The 24,537-nt window shown below is 36.6% G+C and overlaps 3 protein-coding genes across 4 annotated transcripts in view; 2 read left to right on the top strand and 1 right to left on the bottom strand.

The window, feature by feature from the left end:
* Positions 1-15,677, top strand: part of LOC101891331 (voltage-dependent T-type calcium channel subunit alpha-1I) — a 65,244-nt gene extending 49,567 nt beyond the window's left edge. The window contains exons 15-23 of one of the 2 annotated variants that reach the window (XM_059122349.1): positions 493-648; positions 1,065-1,247; positions 1,455-1,679; positions 1,752-1,928; positions 3,769-4,970; positions 5,037-5,229; positions 5,296-5,445; positions 5,521-6,255; positions 6,317-15,677. In XM_059122349.1, coding sequence (XP_058978332.1) covers positions 493-648; positions 1,065-1,247; positions 1,455-1,679; positions 1,752-1,928; positions 3,769-4,970; positions 5,037-5,229; positions 5,296-5,445; positions 5,521-6,255; positions 6,317-8,140 — 4,845 coding nt within the window. In that variant the 3' untranslated portion in view covers positions 8,141-15,677. Of the gene's footprint in view, positions 1-492; positions 649-1,064; positions 1,248-1,454; positions 1,929-3,768; positions 4,971-5,036; positions 5,230-5,295; positions 5,446-5,520; positions 6,256-6,316 lie in introns of both variants that reach the window. The other variant, XM_059122348.1, reaches the window with a different exon arrangement.
* A 582-nt stretch (positions 15,678-16,259) lies between these two features.
* Positions 16,260-18,597, bottom strand: LOC101890473 (alpha-ketoglutarate-dependent dioxygenase alkB homolog 7, mitochondrial). The gene is made up of 5 exons (XM_005177735.4): positions 18,258-18,597; positions 18,013-18,191; positions 17,784-17,951; positions 17,327-17,508; positions 16,260-17,263 (listed from the first exon to the last, which is right to left on the bottom strand). The coding sequence occupies exons 1-5, from the start codon at positions 18,400-18,402 to the stop codon at positions 17,146-17,148; spliced, it is 792 nt and encodes a 263-aa protein (XP_005177792.1). The 5' UTR covers positions 18,403-18,597; the 3' UTR covers positions 16,260-17,145.
* Positions 18,598-19,421: 824 nt separating this feature from the next.
* Positions 19,422-23,095, top strand: LOC101890299 (pyruvate dehydrogenase phosphatase regulatory subunit, mitochondrial). The gene is made up of 5 exons (XM_005177734.4): positions 19,422-20,609; positions 20,665-21,237; positions 21,295-21,592; positions 21,650-22,133; positions 22,205-23,095. Exons 1-5 carry the CDS (start codon positions 19,619-19,621, stop codon positions 22,649-22,651), a joined length of 2,793 nt encoding a protein of 930 aa, XP_005177791.1. The 5' UTR covers positions 19,422-19,618; the 3' UTR covers positions 22,652-23,095.
* The last annotated feature ends 1,442 nt before the right edge of the window (positions 23,096-24,537 follow it).

Below are 24,537 nucleotides of genomic sequence, written 5' to 3'. Positions count from 1 at the left end.
ATCGAACTAAGTCAACCTAAAACTCCTTTGTTCATCTACGAAGAAGCCAGCCAAATATGGGCTTTATGTATTTTCACCCTCACTTCCAAAGTCCCTCTGACACCGCAAGTCGGCCAAATTGCCTTTCTACCTTATATTTTGAAGTTTTTGTTTTGTTTTTTCTTTTTATTTCATTTTACTTTTGTTTTTTAAATTTGTTTGATTTTGCTTTGTTGCTTGTTTAATGTATGTTTCTATTATGATTGATTCCTGCCCGCCCGCCCCTGGCACTGATGGGACCAAGGCAACCGATCAATTTTATCCCTGCGTTCTACACTCCCTTGTTCCTGTCATTGTTTTGGCAGGCCAGTTTTTTTGTTCTTAGCACTTTATGTGTTGTCTGGTTGTTTGTTTTGTTTCGTTTCTCATCTTTTGTTTTGTTTTGCCTTTGTGTTCGTTCATTTGTTTGCTTGTGACAGTGTTCATCACTTACTCTGCGAAAACATTTTCTAGATTCTGACGCAGGAAGACTGGAATGTTGTCCTGTTCAACGGCATGGAAAAGACCAGTCATTGGGCTGCACTGTACTTTGTGGCCCTAATGACGTTCGGCAACTACGTCCTCTTTAACTTGTTGGTTGCCATTTTGGTTGAGGGATTCAGTTCAGAGGTAGAGTTTTATTATCAAATCAAAAAAAAAAACAACTTTAATACTAAGAAAAAGTTCTCTTTTTTATCCAAAAAAACAAAAACTTGAACTGGCAAAGAAGAATATTTGCTCCCCAGCCAAGCCATAAAATGAGTTATCCTCTTGTTTATTTTGTTTGTTTGTTTCGTTTTTTTTTTCTCTCTCTTGGGAGTGCACTGAGAGCAAATGATTTAGAGCCAGCACCTGCACAGTTACTCAAACGCAACGTTAACGTATGTATGATACTCATTTTATGGATGGACAAAAATTATTCTTTGCCTTCACAGCAGCTCGGCTTGAGCTGAGAATTGGTTTCTATTCACTTACTGTAATTTCCAAACAGGATCTATTACCTGTTCAACGAAAAAAGTCTAATTTTGAAATTTTGATTCCCTCAGCGAAATGAACGTCGTGAACGGGAACAGCGCGAGTTGGTTAAGAAACTGCGCGAGGAAACATTGGCCGAAAACTATAGCGATGCTATGTACGATGAATCGCACAGTGAAATTGATTCATCTTCGACCAATGAAAGTTACTATGAAGTGCGTAATCGTTGGCACAGCGCCGAAGACATACGAAAGGTAAGTGACGCAACGCCAAAAAAGCCAGGCCGAATTTCCTGAAATTGCCACAACATATTTGAATATTTTATTTGACTTTTTTTTATTGATTTTGTTTATTTTTGCACTTGTTCCCCCACCTTACAACAACATTTTTTGTATTCCATTTGTTGCTTGTTGTTTTTTTTTATCAATGTGTGCTTGGATTTTGATGCCTCATGTGCTTAGCTACAGGATTCCGCTGAAATGTTTGTTGAAAACGCAAAAAGCAATATACAAAAACAACGAATGCTACCACCTGGCACTGGCACTGGCAGTCGTGGTGAGCATCAGCTAAAGGATAACAATGCTATAAGTACCCAACCAGGCAGTGTTCCTTTAAACGGTTTGAATAGAAAATTTTCAGAAAAGGATTTCAGTAAATCCGAAGAAGAAAGAAAGCCCTTGAAAAAGGTAAGAAGGCAAATAATTGGAGTTGTAGATATACTCATCGCATTTCTTTTTTCTATTTCCTTCGTTCGGAAGACATATTCGATACGTGATCGACGAGCTGATGTACCACGCCTTGCCAAAATACGACCCATGCGTGAGCCGCCCATTATCACCACAACAGCCGCTACGCCGCAAGATTCGCCAAATACGACAATGGAGTCTGGTACGAGTTTCCGTAATTGGGGCCAAGCAGACGACGATAAGGTTGAGGTAATACAAACTATTGCAAATATATATTCCCTGTTCTATTTGGAATTTTTTAAAACTTAGAATTGATCCATGGTAAAATTAGGAAGGTAAAGTCATTTCAAAAAAGCATTCCCATCTTTGCATTTTCTATAATTCAACTTGTCAAATTTCACTGGATGGAAAGCAGATTCCCATCTCTGATTTCTGAATAATTCTTAAAAAAATATGTAAACATATGAATGCATGCCTTTACCTTCTTAATTCTACCATGGACACCACGCGTAATTAAAATAAATGTCTAAAGGTGAGTATGTATTCTCACCTTTAGAAATTTTTTTAACGCTGGCTTCTTCGGAAAAGACTGACTGGCTGACTTCTTCGGAAAAGAGCAAAAAAGCGTAGGGCCAAAATCGAACTACGTCAACCTAAAACACCTTTGTTCCTTTACGAAAAAGCCAGCTGATGAGCCAATCAAAAAAGCCGTTTATGTACTCTCAAATTATAAGACGACGGCAGGATTCGAGTGCGGCTTCGGCATCCCTTTATGATTCTTCAAAAAATATGCCATGCGAAGACTTCAAGCTGCTTATGGTGAAAGTACATAAAAAGCTTTTTTGACTGGCTTAAGTCATCAGCTGGCTTCTTCGTAAAGAAAGAAAGGGGTTTTAGGTTGACTTAGTTCGATTTCGGCCCTAGGCTCCATTGTTCTTTTCCGAAGAAGCCAGCTGATGACTTAAGCCAGTTGGGCAATATAATTCACTAAGCGTACTAAGTTTTTCTTTCTTTAAGAGAAAGTAGGTCGGTTGTCTATTGTCTTTAAGTTCTCTTCTTACCCTCTCAATTGTTAAAGCCGAATTGTCAAAGGTAAAATTGTAAACAAAAATTGTAAACATATGTTTACACATGGTTGTCTTCTTACTTATACCATGTTCGTAAGTAATTTGAACAATAGACTGAATCGGAGGCTTTTTACTTCTAATTAAAAAGGTGGCCTTGCGCAATCACATTTTTATAATTATTCCCAAAATTGTACTTTAGACAACAACTCATTCAAGGCCTACGCACTATTGTTATTTGGCTCTCTTTAAATTTAAGGCTCTACCAGACGATATATATTTTTTACATATGTAGTGTCAAAGTTTCAATATGTAGAAGTTACACATACCGTGTGATACATGGACGACATTTCATTTGTGAAATTCATGAGTAAAGTACATGCCATGGTAGAAAAAATACAGGTAGATGCAACAACGCTTGAGAACATTAATATGACGCATTTTTTTTTTTCAAAAATAAGCAGATTTGCTTAAGTTTTCTTATGCGACACCAATCGGGGGTTATAACGATACGAGTTCTCACAGACTTTTACAAATTGGAATAATTTTTCATTAAAAATTTTCAATTTTAAAAATGGTTTGGCAGTTCATTGTCCCATCAGCTGTGCCGATGCGGTTACCTGTATTTTTCTACAATGGTACTTTTTCGATCACAGCGAGCCCTATTTTACTGCCTTAAGTCATCGTCTCGTTTCTTCGCAAAAGAGCAAAGGAGTGTAGGGTGAGCAAGTATAGATTGAGGACCGAAATTGAATTAAGTCAGTCTAAACTTTCTTTTTTATTTTACGATAATCCAGGACAATTCGGTTATAACGTCTAAATGTGTTTTTGAAAAGCGTGCCGAAAGTCCTCTGGATTAAAAGACCAAACCAATTTTCCGTTGTCTATATAAAATTTAACCTAGGAATATTTGTTTGCGTTCATATTATAAGTGGCGCCCAATATGTAGCCTTTTACTCGCTTACCCCCTTTAAATTTGTATCGCCTTTAAACGCCCCACCTCTCACTAGCATTTCCCTTTTCAGAGTCCCGGCTCGCCCTCGTTACTTCGACCACCAACCATATTCAGCAGTGGTCAACGGTCGCTGGATGAAGGCATCCCTTCAATAGACCTAATTCCACCATCTCCTGTCTTGCCCCACAAATCTGCAATAAATATCTTAAATCCCAGCCAATTAGAAAGCAATACAACAGCCGTCACAGCCACGACCTCAAGTTGTTCTCTGCTACCCACTGGCCTCAACGGCTCGAGTTCGGTGGCCGGTGCCGGCGGCAGCATACATCACAGTGTTGTTATCGATTATATATCGAAAGATCCCACCACTGCAACATCGGGTCCAATTTATGTACCCACCATATCCTCGACAGCTGCCAAATTGCAATTGCCCAGCTTTGGTCGACCCGAGTCAAGCGTCACATCGAACAGTGCCACCTCGTTGAGTTCCAATCTACCCGAAACAAATGAACCACTACAGCGTTTGCCCAGCATTAAACGTTTTCGTCGCACAAGTTCCAAGAGAAAAAAACAGGAGCTGATGACACCAGAAGATCTGGAACATCAACTCAACAATGGCAGTGACAATTCCTGCCTACTGACCGACTGCTCGCCGGCCCGTTCCGATGTTTTCCTCAAGCCCAGCACACCGAATATGGGCATAAAGAATAAAGACACCAATCGCCTCAGTCCACAGAATTCCATACGACGTCTGTCGGCCTCCCTGAGCATAGGTAGTGGAGTACCAGGCAGTCGACGAGCCTCAGCCTGCCTTTTCAACTCGCAAATGTATCAGAATCTCAATCAATCCAGTAAGTTGCATGCGTATCCCAGCAAACGACGCATGTCCTCCATTGAGTTGGCCTTCACCAAAACTTCGCATCTGAATCTACACAACCTGGAACCATCGCGCAAATCTCTGTCCTACACCAACTCCAAACTGGACTTGGACAAGTGGCAAAAGATGTACACCACCAATGAGACGGACATGTTGCAGCAGTACATCCAGGAACGTGAGAAACGGAAAAACTCCATCTGCCAGTTTCCCAAGAAACGGCATGAAGAGGATGGTGGCAGCAGCAAGGAAGAACATACCAAGGAGCAACAACATTCCTATTTTCTATCATCGGATCGGTTTTCCAAGGTTAAGATGCTCATTGATCGCCTGATCCCGCACGACTTTACAAATGAGCGTAGAACATATTCGCTGTACATATTCTCGGAAGACAATAGGTAGGAAGCAATGACGTCCGCCGGCACGTGGCTGTTCCGCGAATTCTGAATTTCATTTATTTACAGGTTTCGACGCATCTGTTCATGGTTTGTCAACCAGAAATGGTTCGACAATGTGGTTCTATTGTTCATAGCTCTCAACTGCATTACCTTGGCAATGGAACGACCCAATATACCACCGGACAGTACGGAACGTCTGTTCCTGTCAACAGCCAATTATGTGTTCACCGCAGTCTTCACTGTGGAAATGTTTGTAAAGGTAAGTGGTGCGCCCCCACCCCCTCATTATTCCGCCCCCTCTCACCAAACCAATGCCCCTTTGAAGGTTGTTGCTGCTGGTATGTTTTATGGTCAAGATGCCTACTTTACATCCGGCTGGAATATCATGGACGGTTCTTTGGTGACGATATCCATCATTGATCTGCTTATGTCACTGATTAGCGCATCGAGTCCGAGAATTTTTGGGATTTTAAGGGTATGTCAAGATCCGTGAAGCTAGCGCATGAATTGATCTACACAAATTCCGTTTCCCCTTTCCATTTCTTCCAAGGTGTTTCGGCTACTTCGTTCCCTGCGGCCTTTGCGCGTTATCAATCGAGCGCCGGGTTTGAAATTAGTCGTGCAAACGCTCTTATCGTCCCTTCGACCTATCGGCAATATCGTTCTGATCTGTTGCACCTTCTTCATTATCTTCGGGATTTTGGGTGTCCAGCTGTTCAAGGGCACCTTCTACTACTGCGAGGGTGAGAACATTAAGAACGTCAGCAATAAGACCGAATGCCTCAGCATTCCGGGCAATGCATGGGTCAATCGCAAATACAACTTTGACGATTTGGGCAAAGCCCTGATGTCCTTGTTTGTGCTGAGTTCCCGCGACGGCTGGGTAAATATCATGTACACCGGCCTGGATGCGGTCGGAGTCGACCAGCAGCCCATCGTCAACTACAACGAATGGCGGCTGCTGTACTTCATTGCCTTCATTCTGCTGGTGGGCTTCTTTGTCCTCAACATGTTCGTGGGAGTTGTTGTGGAGAACTTCCATAGGTGTCGCGAGGAGCAGGAGAAGGAGGAGAAGATACGTCGAGCTGCCAAGAGGGCCCTGCAAATGGAGAAGAAACGTCGGCGAATGCATGAGCCGCCCTACTACATCAACTACTCGCCCTCGCGCATGTTTGTCCACAATGTGGTCACTTCGAAGTACTTTGATTTGGCGATTGCGGCTGTCATCGGCTTGAATGTGGTGACAATGGCCATGGAGTACTACATGATGCCGGCATCACTGCAGGTAGGACCACCCGGTAGAATCTAGTAGCAAATTTACTAATCTCCATTCCCCTCCCCTCCAGTATGCCCTGAAAATCTTCAACTACTTCTTTACGGCTGTGTTCATCCTCGAAGCCAACATGAAGCTGGTAGCTCTGGGATGGCGTCTCTACATGAAAGACAAATGGAATCAACTGGACGTGGGCATTGTCCTGCTGTCCATCATCGGCATCGTCCTGGAGGAGCTGAAGACCAAGGTCATTCCCATCAATCCCACCATCATTCGTGTGATGCGCGTCTTGCGCATAGCACGAGTCTTGAAGCTGCTGAAAATGGCGAAAGGAATACGGGCTTTATTGGACACTGTAATGCAAGCATTGCCTCAAGTGGGCAACTTGGGTCTGCTCTTCTTCCTGCTGTTCTTCATCTTTGCTGCCCTTGGCGTGGAACTATTCGGACGGCTCGAATGCTCCGAAGAGATTCCCTGCCAAGGCCTGGGGGAACATGCACATTTCGCCAATTTCGGAATGGCTTTCCTCACATTGTTTCGCGTAGCGACTGGCGATAATTGGAACGGCATCATGAAGGACACGTTGAGAGATAATTGTGATGACGCGGCGGATTGCGTTCGCAACTGTTGCGTTAGCTCAGTTATAGCTCCCATTTTCTTTGTGATATTCGTGCTAATGGCGCAATTCGTGTTAGTGAACGTCGTCGTGGCTGTACTGATGAAACACCTCGAGGAGAGCCACAAACAGATGGAAGATGAAATGGACATGGAAGTCGAACTGGAACGAGAATTGGTGCGGGAACAGGAGTTTGTGCAAGAACAAAAGCTCTGCGAACAGCTGCAGCAGGCGAAGAAGCCGGCTCCGGCCCAGCGCCAGTTGGGCAAGGTCAAATCACTGCCAATGAACTTCACCTACAATACGCCCTCGCTGGAGAAGAAATTCCCCAGTCTGGTGCCGCCGGTTGCGGGTAACCGCCGTCAAACAGTCCAGTATTTCAATCAACACAACGGCCTGGGGCTGGCCGAAATTGGTGGGGCATTCAAGACGCAGACTCTCACGCCTCTGGTCACGGATCCGGCTGCCACTGAGGAGAATAGTTTCGATTCGAAACTGCAAATTCCACCCACGATGAGACGCGGCAGACGCTGTTCCACTGTGCTGCGCAAGCGTGGCATTCTAACGAAAGAACGATCTCTCGACGAACAGGCGATACGTCGTCGCAATCTTGAGTCGAAACGCATGAGTTCAGATTCGTTGCCCTGGTGTGGCGGCGAGGGCGCTGAATTCCGCAGCGGCACAATTTTCGAAAGCCTCGAATCCGATGGCAGTCCATCCTCCACCTATGATCTGCACAGTATACGCAGTGAAGAGGTGCCGCGTAACATTTCCGATACGGCCAGTATCGTCAGTGCAGTGGTCAGCGAAAAGCCCCTCAATGTGGCGCCCTGTAGCAGCAGTAGCAGTGGGTCGGCGTTGCGCCGACCCTATGGCCGTTCTATGTCGACAGACCCCAGTTTCTTGGCTCCTGCCCGCACCAACCTTTTGTCAGTGCCACGTTCCATGCCACCACGCAGCCGCAGCGGCAGCACAAAGCAGCTCTTCAAACAGCAGGCTCTAGACGAAGACCCAGATATGGACGAGAGTTCCTTGTTGTTGCCCGTTGTAGTAGAAAGTGGCTCTCTTACAACAGGCAGCAAACAAAATGGCAACAAAACGGCGACAGACCCCGCGGACATTGTCATAGCCGAGGGTCTGTCCAAGTCCGATTCTGCGGAAATCTTACGCATCATTTCGGAACGGAGGCGGGTCGAGCAGCGAGATAATAGCGGCAACGAAGATTCCGATTACAACGAACTGTTGCTGGTGAAATCGCCACAATCCTCGATGGATGGCTAAAAGCTGTTGCCCTTCTTCAGACACACACACACAAACCAACCAACAAACAAACATATACATCCAACCAACCAACCAAACCACCCACCCACCTGTTATCATGGCCACAAACTACAACCAATTTAGTAATATAGTTACGATTTCCCCAACCTCCCCTCCCCCCTTGTATGTATATTTATATGTAAATGTAGATTTGTACACAAACAAACATTAGAGAAGTAAGTAGCGTTACATGAAAATACTTTTAACCTAACTCTGTTTATATGCGATGTTGTTAAATAAGTACCATCTGATCATCCTGTTAGGAAAGTGACTTTACACCATGGCCCATATCAAGGTTTAATTGGTTTAGAAAGTTTCGGAACAAAAGAAAAAATACTTAGTTTTGATCAAAAGAGAATAGAAAAAAGTTAGGAAAGGAAGATATTTAAAGACGGGTCCTATATATTTCACCTCATACGATTCATAGGGACTGACAAAACTCCAAGGTTTTCAAAAGTGTTTAGCGCCATGTACAAACAAAATTAAAAAACTACACATACACACACACAAACATATACAAATATTGTTTAAAATCTCCATTGAAATTTTAGCCAACAAATAACTCTAATCAGTAGTAGGTCAACAAATATGACGAACTTCAATTGAAACCTAAAACCTGTAATGATAAGAGAAACTGAATTTGTGACGAAGGACTTACACGCCAACATTCATGACGAATTACGACGAGATTTTCGGAAATATTTCCGAAATATCATAAATTAGCTATTGATGAGACTACGATCTTAGTGTGTATATCGAAATATGTACATATGTATGTTTTGTACATTTTATAATTATCTCCAAACATGTAGTGTAGTGCATTCTATTTCATTTACATTATTTGTTAATATTTTATTAGTTTTATCCTTTGTTTTTGTAGTGAAAAAAACTTTTCTCTTCTTTTACAGTTGGATTGAGAAGGTCAATTTTTTAAATTATTTTTTTTAATTGGTGGCTATATATGAAATGGTGGCAACTCGGGCAGCCAGAAACTCATGCTTAGCAAACTTAAGGCTCTATCAGACGATATGTTTTTTAAATTTTCCATATGTCAAAGATGCACACATCGTGTGATACATGGATGACATTTCAGTTGTCAAATACATGAGTAAAGTACATACCATGGTAGAAGAATACAGGTGGATGCATCAATGCTTGGAAACATTGATATGTCAAAATGTATGCCTTTTTTTTTTTGAAAAATATTCGGAAGGTCAATTTTTTATTTATTTATTATTATTTTTTTTGTTAATTGGTGGATTTATGTCAAATGATGGCAACTCGGGCATCCGGAAGCTCATGCTTAGTAAACTTAAGGCTATATCAGACGATATGTTTTTCAAATATCTAGTGTCAAATTTTCCACATGTAGAAGTTGCACACATAGTGTGATACATGGACGACATTTCAGTTGTCAAATACATACCATGGTAGAAGAATAAAGGTGGATGCATCAATGCTTGGAAACATTGTTATGTCAAAATGTATGACATTTTTTTTAAATATGAAGATTTTTATATGTTTTCTTATACGACGCCAACGGGAGATTGTTATGACATGCATTTTTAAAACATTTTCACAAATTTGAATAACTTTTTATTAAAAATACTCAATTCAAAAATTGGTTTAGCAGTTCATTGTCCCATGATAGATGCCTCAACGCTTGGGAACATTGATATGCCAACAATCTTAAAATGTTTTTTCAAATATAAATATAAATATATTTCTATTTTTTTTTCTTATACGAAGTCAATCGAGGGTTATTATAAAATGCGCTTTTCAAAAATTTTTACAAATTTCAATAATGTTTCATTGAATATTTTCAATTTTAAAATTGGTTTGACAGTTCATTGTTCCAGCAGCTGTGTCAATGCGGCTACCTGTATTCTTCTTCCATGGTATATACGCACTTTTCGATCACAGCGAGCCCTATTTTCAACGAAAAAATCGAAGAGTCTTTAATCAAAGTGTTGTTTGTTTGTTGTGTAAAAATTTATAAATTTTAATTTGCGGTAAAAAGTCATTCATAAAGTATTGTCAACTTTCAAGAAAATATAATATAATCATGGCTCAATAAAAAAGGTTGACCAACTTCAAAAAAACTAGAAAAATGCAACTCTGTGCTGGAGTCTTATAGTGTCAAATAGACTTTTAAAATATGCAACAGTTGGTTTTGTTAATTTTTATTTTTTAAACAAAATTCTTATATTGGGAAAAATCCGCGTGACAAGAATTGAGTTTCGGGGTTATTCAACAATCTAAAATAGTAGGGTAATACAGTTTTATTACAAAATTGAACAATTTACGTCGAAAAATTGCATTTATTTTGCAACCAAACCTGCAAGAATCTCCTAGTTTTGCAATTTTTTTTTTCGATATCATAAAGGGAAAATCGGTTATTATAGTAAAAACTTTTAAATTTTTGCAGTTCTGGAACAGACCAATTGTATTTTTTATTCAAAAAAAAAAAAAACAGACATACACAAAATGTGTATATTTTTTGACAAAATAAGGCCGCCAAAAGAAAAATAATTTATTTGTGGGGAGGCTTTGTTCTATCTTCTCTAATTGTACCATGAATATAACCACAATATAACCAAATTAAATATAAAAAACATATGCAAGTGTGTGATGGCAAAAATTCATGTCATATGTAAAATGGCAATTTTGACATACACACGGAAATACACACGGATAATAAAAGTGACAGTACACAGGAAAAACCCTTATCGTCTGATAGCAGCCTTAACAAACTGAATATTTACATAAACGACATTTGATGAATTTCCTATGTGTAAACCTGCGTTTATCGACTTTGCGTTAAAAGCAGGAGGTTTAAATGCATTAAGGCTCTATCCGACGGTATATTTTGTACATACATAATGATAAATGAAGAAGTGATACACATCGTGTGTTCAGTTGTGAAATACAAGAGTAAAGAACATATGTACATTTTCAATCACAGCGATCCCTATTTTCATAGAAAAAATACAATTTTTTAGAAAATGCAATATAATCATAATTTCACCAAAGGAAATAGAAAAGCTTATGCAAGTATGTGATAGCAAGAATTATGAGTCAAATTTGACACACACATACCCGGAAATACACGTGGATAATAAATATGGCAACCCTTATCGTCTGATAACAGCTTTAGGGTTTACATAAACGACACTCGATTAATTTCGTATGTGTAAACATGCGTTTAGCTACTTTGCATCAACATCATTTTGTTTAGATGCATTACAAAAAGCATGCCACAAAGACTTGATGTGTGGCCAGGCCTCACAGTATTATGTTTCAAAAACGGTGTGGCCACACATCAAAACTAATTATTCGAATAATTATGGGAGTGGATTCTTGTTCTATGAAAAGATGAAGTGAAAAATATATCCTTTGTAAAATTTTTCATTTGACATATATTTCCTTTATAAAAGTTTTCGTTTCACCTTTTCACAGAACAAGAATTGAGGCCAAGAAGAGAATAGTTATGTAAAGAGCATAAGTTTATTAAAATATATTGTTTGTTATTTTTACTATTTATAAACATTTTTTTTTTGTTTTGTTATCAATAAATTGTAAAATATTGTTATTTTCATAAATAAAATATATTCATAATTTAGACATTTTCATTTTCTTTTTATTTTTCATTTTGTTGTATAAACACTGTTTTGCGAAAAGTTCAATTGAAGACCTCAGCAGAATGAATGCTACATGGTAGAATTAAGAAGGTTAAGACATTTCAAATAAGCCATACATTTTCTGTAATTTAACTTGTCAAAATAAACTGAATAGAAAACAGGTTCCCATCTCTGATTTGGAAATTAGATGTTGCCAAATGTATAATTTTTAAAATTATGTAAGCACTGTTTTTACTGGCTTACCTTCTTAATTCTACAATGGAAAGCTACTTAGAAGATTTTTCTCAATTATTGGCAAGGCAAGAAGCCTGCCATAAATAAAATAAAAAAGAGGTGAGAAGAAGCCTGTATTAAGCTCCATAAAAAAAGGATTTCATTGTGTCTGCTTTCATTCCAAGTTTTGTTTTTGACGCTTCTAGAAGCCAATGTCTTCATTCTGTTCGGACCCCTTTTTCCTACTGCATGTTGTTTTAGAATTCAAGTTAACTGTTTTATATTCTTGTTCAATATTTCTTTTAAAGAAAATGGAACGGAATTGCTTTACATGACATGGTTTTGTATATTTTTTAATTGCAAATGTTGAAATTTTTTGAGTTCTCAATTGATTAATTTTCCAAATTCTTCCTGAACTCCCAACATATGTTGTAAATGTCCCCATATACATAATTCAGTTGTAATAATGTCGAAATGTTTTTTTCGGTTCTTGTTGAGTTCAATAGAAACCATTCCCTTCAGATCATCACGATAAAGAGAGAGGCAACTATTGTTTTGGCATAAACCCCAGGTGCAGTCTTTGTTCAATTTAAAGCCTGTATTTCGTTGCACTAATTCAACAAAAAAAAAAGAAACTCATCGTCTCCTCTGATAAAGGGAGTTCTACTTATATTATATCTAATCGTACGTTTTCATACAGTTTATACTAGTTTAATTTGTACGTAAGCTTTTTTTCAAATACAATTTCCAGTTCCATAAAAAATATATTTAAGTGAAATTGATGTGTGACCAGCCCGCTTGAAACAAGAAAAAACCCCTTATTTTGTGAATAAATCCAAACCAATTTCTAAAAACGGCTGGATAAAGTTTTTCATAAGAAATGTTAATTTCAGATAGATATTTTTTTTGTTTAGGTTATAAGTTGCATTATTTTTGACGCAAACTTTAGATTTGTAAATTGATGTGACTCCTTGTTTTGTATAGGAACATTTAGATATCGTTTACATCAATCACGTTTTAATAAAGCGCGTCATTTATGTTGTCAGTATCATTTATATAAAATGCATCGAAAAAGAAAAGATTTTGCACAAACATGATTTTTCCTGTTATTGTGTTTAAGCTTCTTCTTCTTCTTCTTCAATGTAAACAAACATTAAACTATGATTTTATACCTGAGCACATTTCAATTTACCTACTTTTGTCGAAATTGCATTTCAGAACAGCAAAAATAATAATGTCCATAAAAGCTCACATTCGATAACTAAATATTAGGCAGTGTTTACATTAAACTAGTTTTAACAAATCTGTCATTTAAGTTGTCAATTTCAGTGAAAATGTGGCAAATAAATGATTGGCTTTACTGAAAACGGTTTAAGGTGAACTTATATTGTATGTAAACAAATACATATATTTTTCCTTTAAAAACTCTTGAACCAATCTTTTTATGGACAAATTTCAAAGTGGTTTATTTAAAATGAATCTTTTCAATTTTTTATTTAATGAACAAAAATTTATATGTAAAACTCTATTTGAAATTTAACTTTTTGAAAAGCCAAACTCTTAACGAAAACCCAACACCACTAATATGCCATTTTGTCAAATAAATCAGATTTATTTTGGTTTAAAAGGTCCACATTTGACTTATCAAATCGCCATCTTTCCAAATCAGTAAAAAGCAAGGAGAACAAACTATTTTCGAATAGTGGCAACTTAATTGATTAACCTTTTAGGTTAGTTGACTTTTGCTAGCTTTGGTCAGTGTGGTGAATTGTTAAGACAATGCCTGCAAAAAACCAATAAATCTATATGTGCCACTTGCATTAACTTTTACTAAATTATTTCTCCTTACTTTCGGTCTAAACAAGATATTGCAACTTTAGTATTGTTGAAATCCACAAAACCTGTTAAAGCGGTAAAAAGCAAAGAGAAGGAACTCTGCTTCCAGAGTGACATCTTAATTAACTAATTTTTTCGATAATTAATTGACTTTTGCTACCTTTAACAGATTGAGTGCAATAATACATTAGTTGATTCTGTCTATTGCAGATCGAGTAAGACACAAACAATTGCCCCTGGAAATATAATTTATTTATAAGATATATGCTTTAGATTTATTTGTAATAAATTAAGTAAGGAAAACAAGATATTTTGTTAACAAATGAGTGCTAAATATATATTAACAATGGTTAATATTAAAATCCCATCTCTGCCCATCAAATGAAGTCTGCTTCTTCTTTTGCAATGAGGAATGATGTCATGCCATTTGAAATGATAACACATTGTTCTTTCTTGTAATTCTAAAACAATTAACAGTTAATTATACAATATTCCATGCAAAGTTAATGTAAAATTTAACATATTAGCATACATTTAAGCTTAATTTTTTTATCCTGCCCACAGCGTCCTTGTCGGATTGTTTGAAAATGTAAAGTCCTAGCACAAGATTGGTAATCACAATCTAAAGTTGCAGTTTATTAAATTTGGATGGCAAGGTTGAGTAAAAGGCTTAAAAGGCTAAAATGAGAAATAAAAGCTAAATTTTAACAAATTTATATTAATAACATAGCTTTACTTATAATCATTTCAGTGAGGATTTGTTTCAAAGCTCTGTGGCTATTCCAGATTTGTTGTTTTAATATTTCTTTGAAATTACTCTTTTTTTAATTAAAATATTTTGCTGTAAAACTATAGTCCTATACCAAAATGGCTATTTATATATTTAGCACTCTTTGTCCTATTTCGATTGTATTATTTATCTACTGTAAAAATATTTGTTAAAAGCTTCTTTTACAATCAAAATCATGTACCCAAAAATTGTGCAAAAACCCTACTAAATTGTTAAAAAAAACACCTGCATATAGTTGTTATTAAACGGATTTATATACCGACATATATTATATACATATTAATTGTAGAGAAAAAAATGTTTAAAAAAAAACTACAACAAAAAAGCATTTATAGTAATTTTTGCGGGGATTTCTGGAAGTCTTAAAATAATGTCATTTTAAAACATAACCTCAAATGTGGAATTGTAAATAAAACCAATGTTCCAGAATGATAAAGTTATGACCCCCTCCCCCAAAACAAAAACTAAATTTAACAAAATTTGCATGACTCAGCTAAAGAAATGAAACCCAAACCAAGAAGTGTTTATAAAATCGCCACCCAAAACACAAAATTATATAAATAAATAACTATTAAAGTAGTGTTAAGCTAGAATTATTAACAATAAGCAAAAGATTAGTATTAATACTTTTACTTACATACATTACCTGGATCCTCATACATTCATAACCAAAACCAAGCTACCTAACAAAACATACATACATACATTCACACAAACCAAAAAAATAACTATGTATGTCTAAATTCAAATAAAGCAGGTGCTTTGTCTGTGATCTATAAATAAAGCAAATTTTCTGTCTCAAAGAAGATTTCTTTATCCCAAACAAAAAATAAAAAGAAAAAATACAACAACAATATTGTATAAATTATAGCTGTTGGCGACATAATGTTCGCAAAAACACTCTTTTTAAGCCAAGATAACAAAATAATCATCAACGAATTGTGAACTTAATACTCCTTATCTACAAGTCTTAACTAACTATTACACAAAAGTCAATTCCTTTCTATAAAAAGAAAAACTTAAAACAATTTTCTTAAAATTGGAAGAAGAATAAAACCAAAAGCCTAAAAATGTAGTTGGTTTTTGTTTTCGTTTTTTTTTTCGTAAAAATAACTACAACTTCCATCTAACTACAACCATTTCATATAAATAATAAACACTTGTATATAATAGGAAAATTTCTTCTGTGCCTTCTTTTCCTTATCATACAATTTATAAACTATCATAAAAAACGCTCATTTTTACTATTCATAGGACTCTAATACCGCGCTTTTTTGTTAGCTACTTCATAAGGTTACTAAATTTTGTTAATTTATAACTCAAAACAAAAGTTAAAAAATAATTACATAGGACTATTTCCGTTAAAGGCATCAAAAAATGGTACCTTGTTTTAAGTTACGCCGACCTTCTTCTCTTAGTTAATGTTAGGATTAAACTTCCATTTCTGTACTAAAAACATTGCAACACTTTCCAATCCTAAACCTTCAAATTCATAAACACACACAACTCTAGCATGCCCCTCCTAACGTCATTATTTCATTAGTCTTGTTGATTATTTATTAGGATTAATAATAATTCAAAAAAAAAATAATTCAAAAAACTCTTCAAAATAAAACCATAGAAAAAACTAATTCACCAATAAAAAAAAAACCAAAAAAAAACAAAATTAAACATTTTACTAAAATAGCGCAAAAGAAACGTTGTATTAATATAATTAATTTAATATTTTTTAGTTTAGTAACAAAATACCAAGAAAATTGTTTAATTAGGCAAAAGCAAGAAATTGCAAAAACAGAAACCAAAAAAATTAACCTATATAACCAAATATTGAAGAAAATTGTTAAGAAGATTAAAACCAAATATTAGAAAATGAACTTAAAAAATTAGTAAATATTTTAGAATTGTACAAAAAAAAACAGAATATGTATTTCAAAAACAACTGAAAATGTCGAAATAAATAAAAAAAAAATGAATTTAAAAAATGGGGTTTAATATGGAATGGCGGAGCTCTTTTGTGTGAATTTATGTTAGGCGTAAAACGTAGAATGGCAAAAAATTGCTAGAATTGGCAATTCGTTCTGTGTTCTTATTTTACTACAAAATTATGAATAACAACTACAGGAAAAGCAATGATGAACTATAAAATTCATAATTGGAGGGAGGCAAGTTCAAAAGGAGAACAATAAGAAATGGGGCAAATAAACTCGCCAGACAGTAGGTATGTTGTCATAGTGTGCTTTTCCGAATTCATACAGATCTTTGTAAAACTGTGAAACATATGAGTAAGTTTTGGGTTTATGAATGAGATGGAAAAGAATAGGAGTTCATTGTAACCAAAGACAATTGGTGCACTATATTTACAAAAAAAGTATAATTTTAAACAAATTAAAAATGCTAATACTAATATAACAACTCGATAAGACTAAAAATTCTGGATAGCAGGGAGTTTTCAAATCCCAATTTGGCGCCACTCAAACCGTTCTCTGTTATGGTTCATTTCGACAGATAATTGATATACGTCGATCCTTTTTAATTGGTTGGCCCATAAAACTGGACTCCTTATTGGCCAATATTTCATGGGTAAAATCGTAGCGGGCATAATGGCTTTAATAAAAAATGTTTGTTGTTACTTATTTGTAATCGAAAAGTATATGACAAAGAATTTACCTCATAATGTATAGGGAGCGACGTGGTAGCAAAATATCAACATAATAATTATTTTCTAAAATGGCCTTTGGTTGGCTGCGATAATCTTCCGAGGCACCAGATTCAGTTTTATTGATGGCATACACTAGTCGCATTACAGAATCCGAAAGCAAACTAATGCCGGCAATTGTGTGGCCGCAATACTTGAATTACCAAATAAAATATCAATAAAATAAATAGTTTAGAAAATCGATAATTTTAGATTAGTTGTGAATTTCCTTGAATTATACTGAATAATCTAAAAAAGCATTGACTTTTAGAAAAAAAGTCAATAAAAGAGCTCGTTTCAGTTTCAGAAACAATTTATATTCCAAATGCACATAGCACATCGTTTCTGTCCCATTTTCCTCTTTATATCCAAAACTCAGATTTGTTTGTCAACTCAAATACATTACGGATTAAATCTAAATACAATTACCCTTGTACTGTCAATATGCGGTTTAATTACACCCTCGGCAGCTAAATCTAATATGTGCACATACGGCATGATTTCTTCTTGGAAACCTTTCACACGCACTCTTTCCAGTACTTGACGATTGTGTGGATACCAATGTTTACGTTCGGTTTCTCGAAAACCGTGAATGGCCTACGAAAATGTAAATAAATTAATAACTTTTTAAAAATTCCACATCACTCGAAACACCTACATCATCCCAATGATCATATTCGTATCGTAAACGTTTCATATAAGGTTCAATCTCTTCCAGCAGTTTTGCTTCTTCGTCTTCGGTAATGAAATCCACTACAACTCTCATGTCACGTATAAATTTATCCTTATTTGCCGCAGACCATTCACCCTTGAATTCCAATAGATTGGTGTCATTTGCTGAAATTTAGCCATGCATTTCTTTTAAAGGACAAAAATTACTACACGTTACGAAACATTACATACGCCTCAATTCCTGCTGCGGTTTAGAACACAAATGGCGCCAATTTCCAGACGTCGAAACTCTTGATACCAAAAGGTTCCTTACATTTCCCTGCCAAAGCTCTCTACTGTGCTTTAGTACGCTTAAAGTTAATTGTTTTGTGGCCATTTGGAAGAGGATAAGGGGCGTCTCTGGTGTTGGTATTCCGGCAATAAATTCCAAGACAACAATAACATCAACAGCTGATCACATGATCCATAGTGTGTACTGAGTTTAATATTCTTAACGGCGTCAAAATGTCACGACCTGCCACCAACGCAAAACAGCTGACATGCTTTCACTTTGAATTGTTCCCACGTTCACAAAAGGGAATATAACTATATGCTAGCAGTTGCAAAAAAGAATCACTAAAATATGAATGAAATTTTAATAATTGTAGTTTTTTAAATATATCTATGGCATAAGAACAGAAGGTATTTTTGTGCCCTTATTCTGTCAAAACATAAACACATTTTGTGAATGAGTGTGTATTGTTTTCGAAGTTGATAGGCAAAACATTGTAAAATTTTGGGATGAAACTGTATTGTCCTACTATTCTAGATTCAATCTATTTCAAATTCTATTTCTGTTTCGCAGATTTTCCCAATACAAGAATTTTGTTAAAAAAAATGAAAAATAAATAAAACCAACTGTTGCATAATAAAAAATTTATTTGACACTATAAGACTCCAGCACAGAGTTGCATTTTTCTAGTTTCTTTGAAGTTAAGTAACCTTTCTTATTGAGCCATGATAATATCATTGTTTGTCTTTATCTTTCGTGTCTACCCAAATTTAATTTGTTTTCTTTCATAAATGTTTTGTAATTCAAAAATTTTTAAATGACATTGACATGTTTAAATGCTTAGAAATGTTTTTTTTTTCAAAAATAAGTACATTTTTATATATTTTGTTATACGACGCCAATCGGAGATTGTTATGATATTCATTTTTCAGAAATTTTTACGAATTTTAATAACTTTTCATTCATGATTTTCCATTTCAAATTTTGTTTGACAGTTCTTCTATCATGTATTTTTCAAAGACACAAACGATTTCATAATCCTATAGTTCTTGAATTTCTTATTGTCGATTTACAGATCCCTAATCAACAGCTGTTACTCTCGCTCGCCTTACTCGCGATTTTTATTGTCCATTTACTTTCTTCTTTCACTTTGGTAATTTAGTGCCCAAAGAGGTCGGTGGTCGTGCGCCAATTTATTAAATAAATATCCCGCATATATATATTTGAATCATATATATAATTGCAGTTCTGCATTTGTTTGGTTTCTCCGATACACAAGAAATTATGATTGTACTCATATAAACTTATATCATCGGGAACAATGTATAAATATGGAGGAAAATTAAGTGGTAGTCTGTTGAATCAAACAAATTTAAATGTCAGCCTACATGTGCGAAGCATTTTGGCGAGCAGAAATCTTCAGACTGGATCAGGAGCGGCGAGTGCAGGAAACGAACCAACAAATGTCTTCCGCAAACGCAAATTCATACCACAAAAACCTGAGCAGAAGGCTGCCTGCGATCTGCCACAGGAGGCGAGAGTGGTTATTTGTGGCGGTGGAATAGTCGGGGCTTCTGTGGCTTATCACTTAGCCCTACTGGGATGGGGTAAACAAACACTAGTGCTGGAACAAGACACAGTTGCGGGTGATAGTCCTTGGTGTGCAAGTGGCCTGGCGGGACGTTTTGAGCCTAGTTACACCGAATTGAAACTAGCCGAATATTCTGTTCAGCTAATAAAGGATTTTACCAATAAAGGATTGCCCACTGGTTGGAAGCAAGTGGGGAGTTTAAATTTGGGCCGAACTTTTGATCGTATGATTTCATTCAATCGCATGAAATCTTGTGGAGTCTCCTGGAACATACCGTGCGAAATATTAAGTCCCGAACAGTGCAAGGAAAAATGTCCGATTATAGAAGTTAATGATTTGTTGGGTGGTCTGTGGATACCAGACGACGGTGTATGTGATCCACATTTAGTGTGCCAAACTCTCATTGAAGAGGCTAAACGCATGGATGTGCGAGTTGTGGAACATTGTGCCGTGAAGAAGATTCGCTCAGAACGTGGCAAGGTTACCCAGGTCGATACAACATCAGGTGATGTGAAATGTGAATTCTTTGTCAATTGCACTGGATTCTGGGCGAGGGAGGTAGGTACTCTGTCGAAGCCAGCAGTAAAGGTACCTTTGAAAGCTGTGGAACACCATTATCTTTATACGAAAGAGGTCGAAGGATTGAATCCGTTGACTCCTTTTGTCCGAGACTTTGATGGAGGCATATATTTCCGAGAGAAAGATGGATGCATATTGGCAGGTAAGGTAGTCTTGTGCAACCTTGGCGGAATTTAATAAAATAAATTTATTTTTAGGTGGCTTTGAAAAAGAGGCTAAAGTGGCCTTTGAAGATGGATTCATACCTTTGTCTCAAAAGGAACGAGTATTACCACCCGATTGGGATCATTTCCATGATCTTTTGGATGAACTACTGAAGAGGGTGCCCGCCTTAAGATCAGCTCGTCTAGATCGCTTAACAAATGCCTTGCAAGCCTTCTCCCCAGATTGCAAATGGATAATGGGTGAAGCCCCTGAAATACAAAATTATTATGTTTCGGCTGGCATGAAAACAATTGGTGTCTCGGCGGCAGGTGGTATTGGTCGTGCTCTGGCCGATGTAATCGTCAAGGGATCCACCGAACTGGATATACATATACTGGATATTAATCGCTTCCTAGGTCTGCATAATAACCGCAAATTTCTCACCGATCGCGTTAAAGAAGTTCCTGGAAAGCACTACCAAATAAACTATCCATTTGATGAATTCAAGACGGGCCGTAATCTGCGTATGTCTCCCATATATCCATCACTCAAAGAAGCGGGCGCGGTATTTGGCCAGACAATGGGTTACGAACGGCCCAATTATTTTGATCAGCATGATAAGAAGGGTAATTTTGAACTCATTTTTCATATTACAGATTTTTATGTGTGTGTATATTTAACAGATGAATTTGGCATACCTCGTTTTCGCATTGCCGAAACGAAAACATTTGGCAAACCCCATTGGTTTGATTTGGTATCTTCCGAATATAATGCCTGTCGGGAACGAATTGGTTTAGCTGACTACAGCTCATTTACAAAGTACGATTTATGGTCAAAGGGCACTGAAGTTGTGGATTTGTTGCAGTACTTATGCTCCAATGATGTTGATGTACCCGTGGGCTCCATCATACACACAGGAATGCAAAATGAAAGGGGAGGCTATGAAAATGATTGCTCTCTGGCACGACTTTCTGAGAAACAGTGAGTTCCGAATGTTTAGATTTTGTGATATGACAATAGTGGTGTTTTTATCCGTAGCTACATGATGATAGCACCCACCATACAACAAACACGTTCCATGAGTTGGATACGCAAGAAAATGCCGAATCATTTGCGCTCAGGCGTCAATGTGGCCGATGTAACTTCCATGTATACAGCTATTTGTATATTGGGACCATATACTCGTGTACTTCTCTCCGAGCTGACCGATACCGATTTGACACCTAGCAATTTCCCATTTTTCACGTACAAAGAATTGGATGTTGGTTTGGCCAACGGCATACGGGCCCTCAATATAACACACACTGGCGAACTGGGTTATGTTTTGTATATACCAAATGAATACGCCCTGCATGTATATGAGCGTATTTTCCAAGCTGGTCAGAAGTATAATATCCAACATGCTGGTTATTATGCTACCAGAGCATTGCGCATTGAAAAATTCTATGCCTTCTGGGGTCAGGATTTGGATACCAATACAACACCCTTAGAGTGTGGACGTAGTTGGCGTGTTAAGTTTAATGTAAGCATGGTATCCCAAGGAAAAATAAAATTAACTGGCTTTTTTTGGTTTTTTTTTTTTTTTTTTTTCAGAAACCCATTGATTTTATTGGCCGCAAAGCATTGGAAAAGCAACGCGAAGAGGGAGTAAAGCGCATGTATGTTCAGCTATTGCTCAATGACCACGATCACGAGGTGGATGTGTGGTGTTGGGGCAATGAACCGATCTACAGAGATGGAAAATATTGTGGAATGACCACAACCACCGGCTATGGCTACACCTTTAAGAAACAAGTTTGTTTGGGTTTTGTACGTAACGTAGATGAGCAGGGCAATGAATTGCCAGTCACCAATGATTATGTTCTGTCGGGCCACTATGAAGTGGAGGTGGCTGGCATGCGTTTTGAGGCCAAGGTGAATTTACATTCACCCAATTTACCCACCAAATTCCCCGACAAAGAACGTGAAGCCTATCATGCAACACGCGACAAACCCGATCAGGCAGATTTGTTGTCCTTCGTTACAAAGCCTCAGGCATAAAATGCTTAGCTCAAACAACGAATCATGATATTTATTTTTATTAACCCATTGTTGTTGTATTATTTGTGTTGTTTTGTAATTTATTGAAAATAATTGGTCTCCAAAATTGGCATTTAAAAAAGGTAAGAAAATAATCTCATTATTTTATTTTGAAAAGAAATGGCAATTGTGTCAAAAGAGTCCTCCAATATTAAAATGTTATTGTTGCCATTGCTCCTTGATATTTAGAGATAACAAGAAAAAAGCAAATTTGAATCGAAATTCAAAAACAGAATTGATATTTTAGAAAGTGTCCTTGGATTGTAAATTATAAGTTTTTGTTAACAACAAAAAAGAAAACAGAAATTTCTAATCAATTAATAGAATTAACTGACTGACTGTCTTTATTATACAAATATATATATGATATATGTAACAATTTAAATATATTTTTACTGCAAGCAAGTTATGCTCTTCAAATGTGTTTGAATTACAGGCTGTTATGGTAAATACCATTGGTAGGAGCAAATCTCCAAATCAAAATAAACTTGGGATCGTTATCCCTATTTTATATGTATGTAGGCATTTGATTTCATCACCTTGCTAAATATGGCTCTGTAAGATTAACAGCGCCAGGCTTCCTTCTCTGCTATCGTTGAAGACCATGACCAATGCTGTTTTTGCTTACCCCTGTAAATCAATATTTAACCCAGCAACAAATGTGTATGCACAACAACAAAAGGGACATGCGCAGGATTTAATTCCTGCTTTCTTTTTCCGTGTGTACCTACATACCAACACTTTCAGGAGACACACACATGAAACTGTTCGTAAAGGACAATTGACAATTCTCGACGAGAGAATGAATGTAGCAAAAATTGTATTTTTTAAGGTTAATCCTTCTCTCTCTGTGTGTATATTTTAAGTAGAGCAAGTGCGCACACACTCTTCTATACCCACAGAGGCTTGTGAGTGCCAACAACAATGAGATGAGATATTCAATAGAGACTGCAGCAGCAGGATTTTGAACTGTGTCCTAAATTGACAATTCTGCTAAACTATAGAAGCAAACAAACCAAATGTGTAGCGAGGTGGTTGAACTTGTAACGTCAAGTATAAAAAGACAGCAACATTTATATCCTGCATGCACGAAAAGCACTGTATACTAGATATTGCATGAGTATACAAACATTACTGCCAACCCTTTCCCATATTTTTGGCGCAATTTCACTTATTTCTAGAAAACTCCCCTTCGGGCTTTGCTGCGTTTTATGCAGGAGCAGGAAAGGAGACAAGGAAATACTGTATATTGTATACTACATACGAGTATATGAAGAATAGGACATGTACCTATATGATAATATGCGTGTGTAATACGTACATATTTACTTATTTTTCATATATTTCCCAGAATACTATACAGAAAACGGAGTGCAAAGAAAAATTGCATGTGCAGATAAACTAAATTTGCTTTTGCGAACCTGACCCCTTTTTCTTTTAACGATACCTGTTTCAAAAAGGTACATACATACCTATCTACATAAATGTGTGGTAAAATGTAGTGAGTATTTTGGGAGTTGTTCACAAAAAAGGCTTAAAAAGAAGCCAATAATTCGGGAGGCAGATAATGTTTTACTTATATAAAACACCTTTTTTAGGAATAAATTAGTTCAAAGGACACGCGACTATTTTCAATAATGAAAATCAGGCCTGAAAATATTATTTGTTTTAAAAAAATCTTTCCTGAGCCGTCTTGCATTTTCCGTACCTATATCTACTCTAAAAATGCAAATCCACTCTACAAAAACGTTCCCGGCGAAGCGCTTGCTGGAGGTGATCGTCACTTTGGTATTTTTTAGTGCCAACCTTGCTTTCCAAAATACTCCACACACAGTAGTCCAACGGAT

This window comes from Musca domestica, unplaced genomic scaffold, assembly GCF_030504385.1.
Source record: "Musca domestica strain aabys unplaced genomic scaffold, Musca_domestica.polishedcontigs.V.1.1 20, whole genome shotgun sequence".
NCBI lineage: Eukaryota > Metazoa > Arthropoda > Insecta > Diptera > Muscidae > Musca > Musca domestica.
The sequence above is the reverse complement of the archived record's forward strand: the minus strand, read 5'-3'. Positions and strand labels throughout refer to the sequence as shown.